At 56.3% G+C, this 558-nt stretch overlaps 1 protein-coding gene across 1 annotated transcript in view; it reads right to left on the bottom strand.

Annotated features, from left to right (window-relative positions):
• Positions 1–326: 326 nt before the first annotated feature.
• PRMT5 (protein arginine methyltransferase 5) overlaps positions 327–558 on the bottom strand; it is a gene marked incomplete at both ends in the record, with an annotated part of 5,491 nt that continues 5,259 nt past the window's right edge. Inside the window, one exon of the mRNA XM_027910889.1 lies at positions 327–449. Coding sequence (XP_027766690.1) covers positions 327–449 — 123 coding nt within the window. The remainder of the gene's footprint in view (positions 450–558) is intronic.

Here is a 558-nt window from a genome sequence, read left to right as displayed (position 1 = left end):
GTCCCAATTGATCCCTATTGATCCCTATTGATCCCTATCAATCCCTATGGGTCCCTATTGATCCCTATTGGTCCCTATTGATCCCTATTGATCAGTATTGGTTCCCATGGCTCTGTATCGATCCCAATCGGTCCCAATCGGTCCCAATCGATGGTTATTGATCCCCAGACTCACGTGACCACAGCATTGGGGTTCTTCTTGATGGCAACACCCGCACCTTGGGGCCCTATTGATCACTATTGATCACTGTTGATCCCTATCGATCCCTATGGCTCTGTATCGATCCCAATCGATCAGTATTGATGGTTATTGATCCCCAGACTCACGTGACCACAGCGTTGGGGTTCTTCTCGATGGCGTAGACCCGCACCTTGGTCCCCGCCTGCCGCGCCGCCCGCAGCGTCGCCGCCACCAAGGGGCCCCGGCCCGCCCCCAGCACCATCACCACCCTGAGGGGGGGGGGAAAGGGGGGTCAGACCCCTCCCCAAATCGGGGGGAGACACCCCAAAAAATTACAGGGAGGGGGGACCCCAAAAAACCCCGATTTGGGGGGGAAAA

Source organism: Empidonax traillii, unplaced genomic scaffold, assembly GCF_003031625.1.
Source record: "Empidonax traillii isolate 1590-97213 ecotype Southwest subspecies unplaced genomic scaffold, ASM303162v1 scaffold5323:size8586, whole genome shotgun sequence".
Taxonomy (NCBI): Eukaryota; Metazoa; Chordata; class Aves; order Passeriformes; family Tyrannidae; genus Empidonax; species Empidonax traillii.
This window is presented reverse-complemented; position numbering and strand designations above follow the sequence as displayed.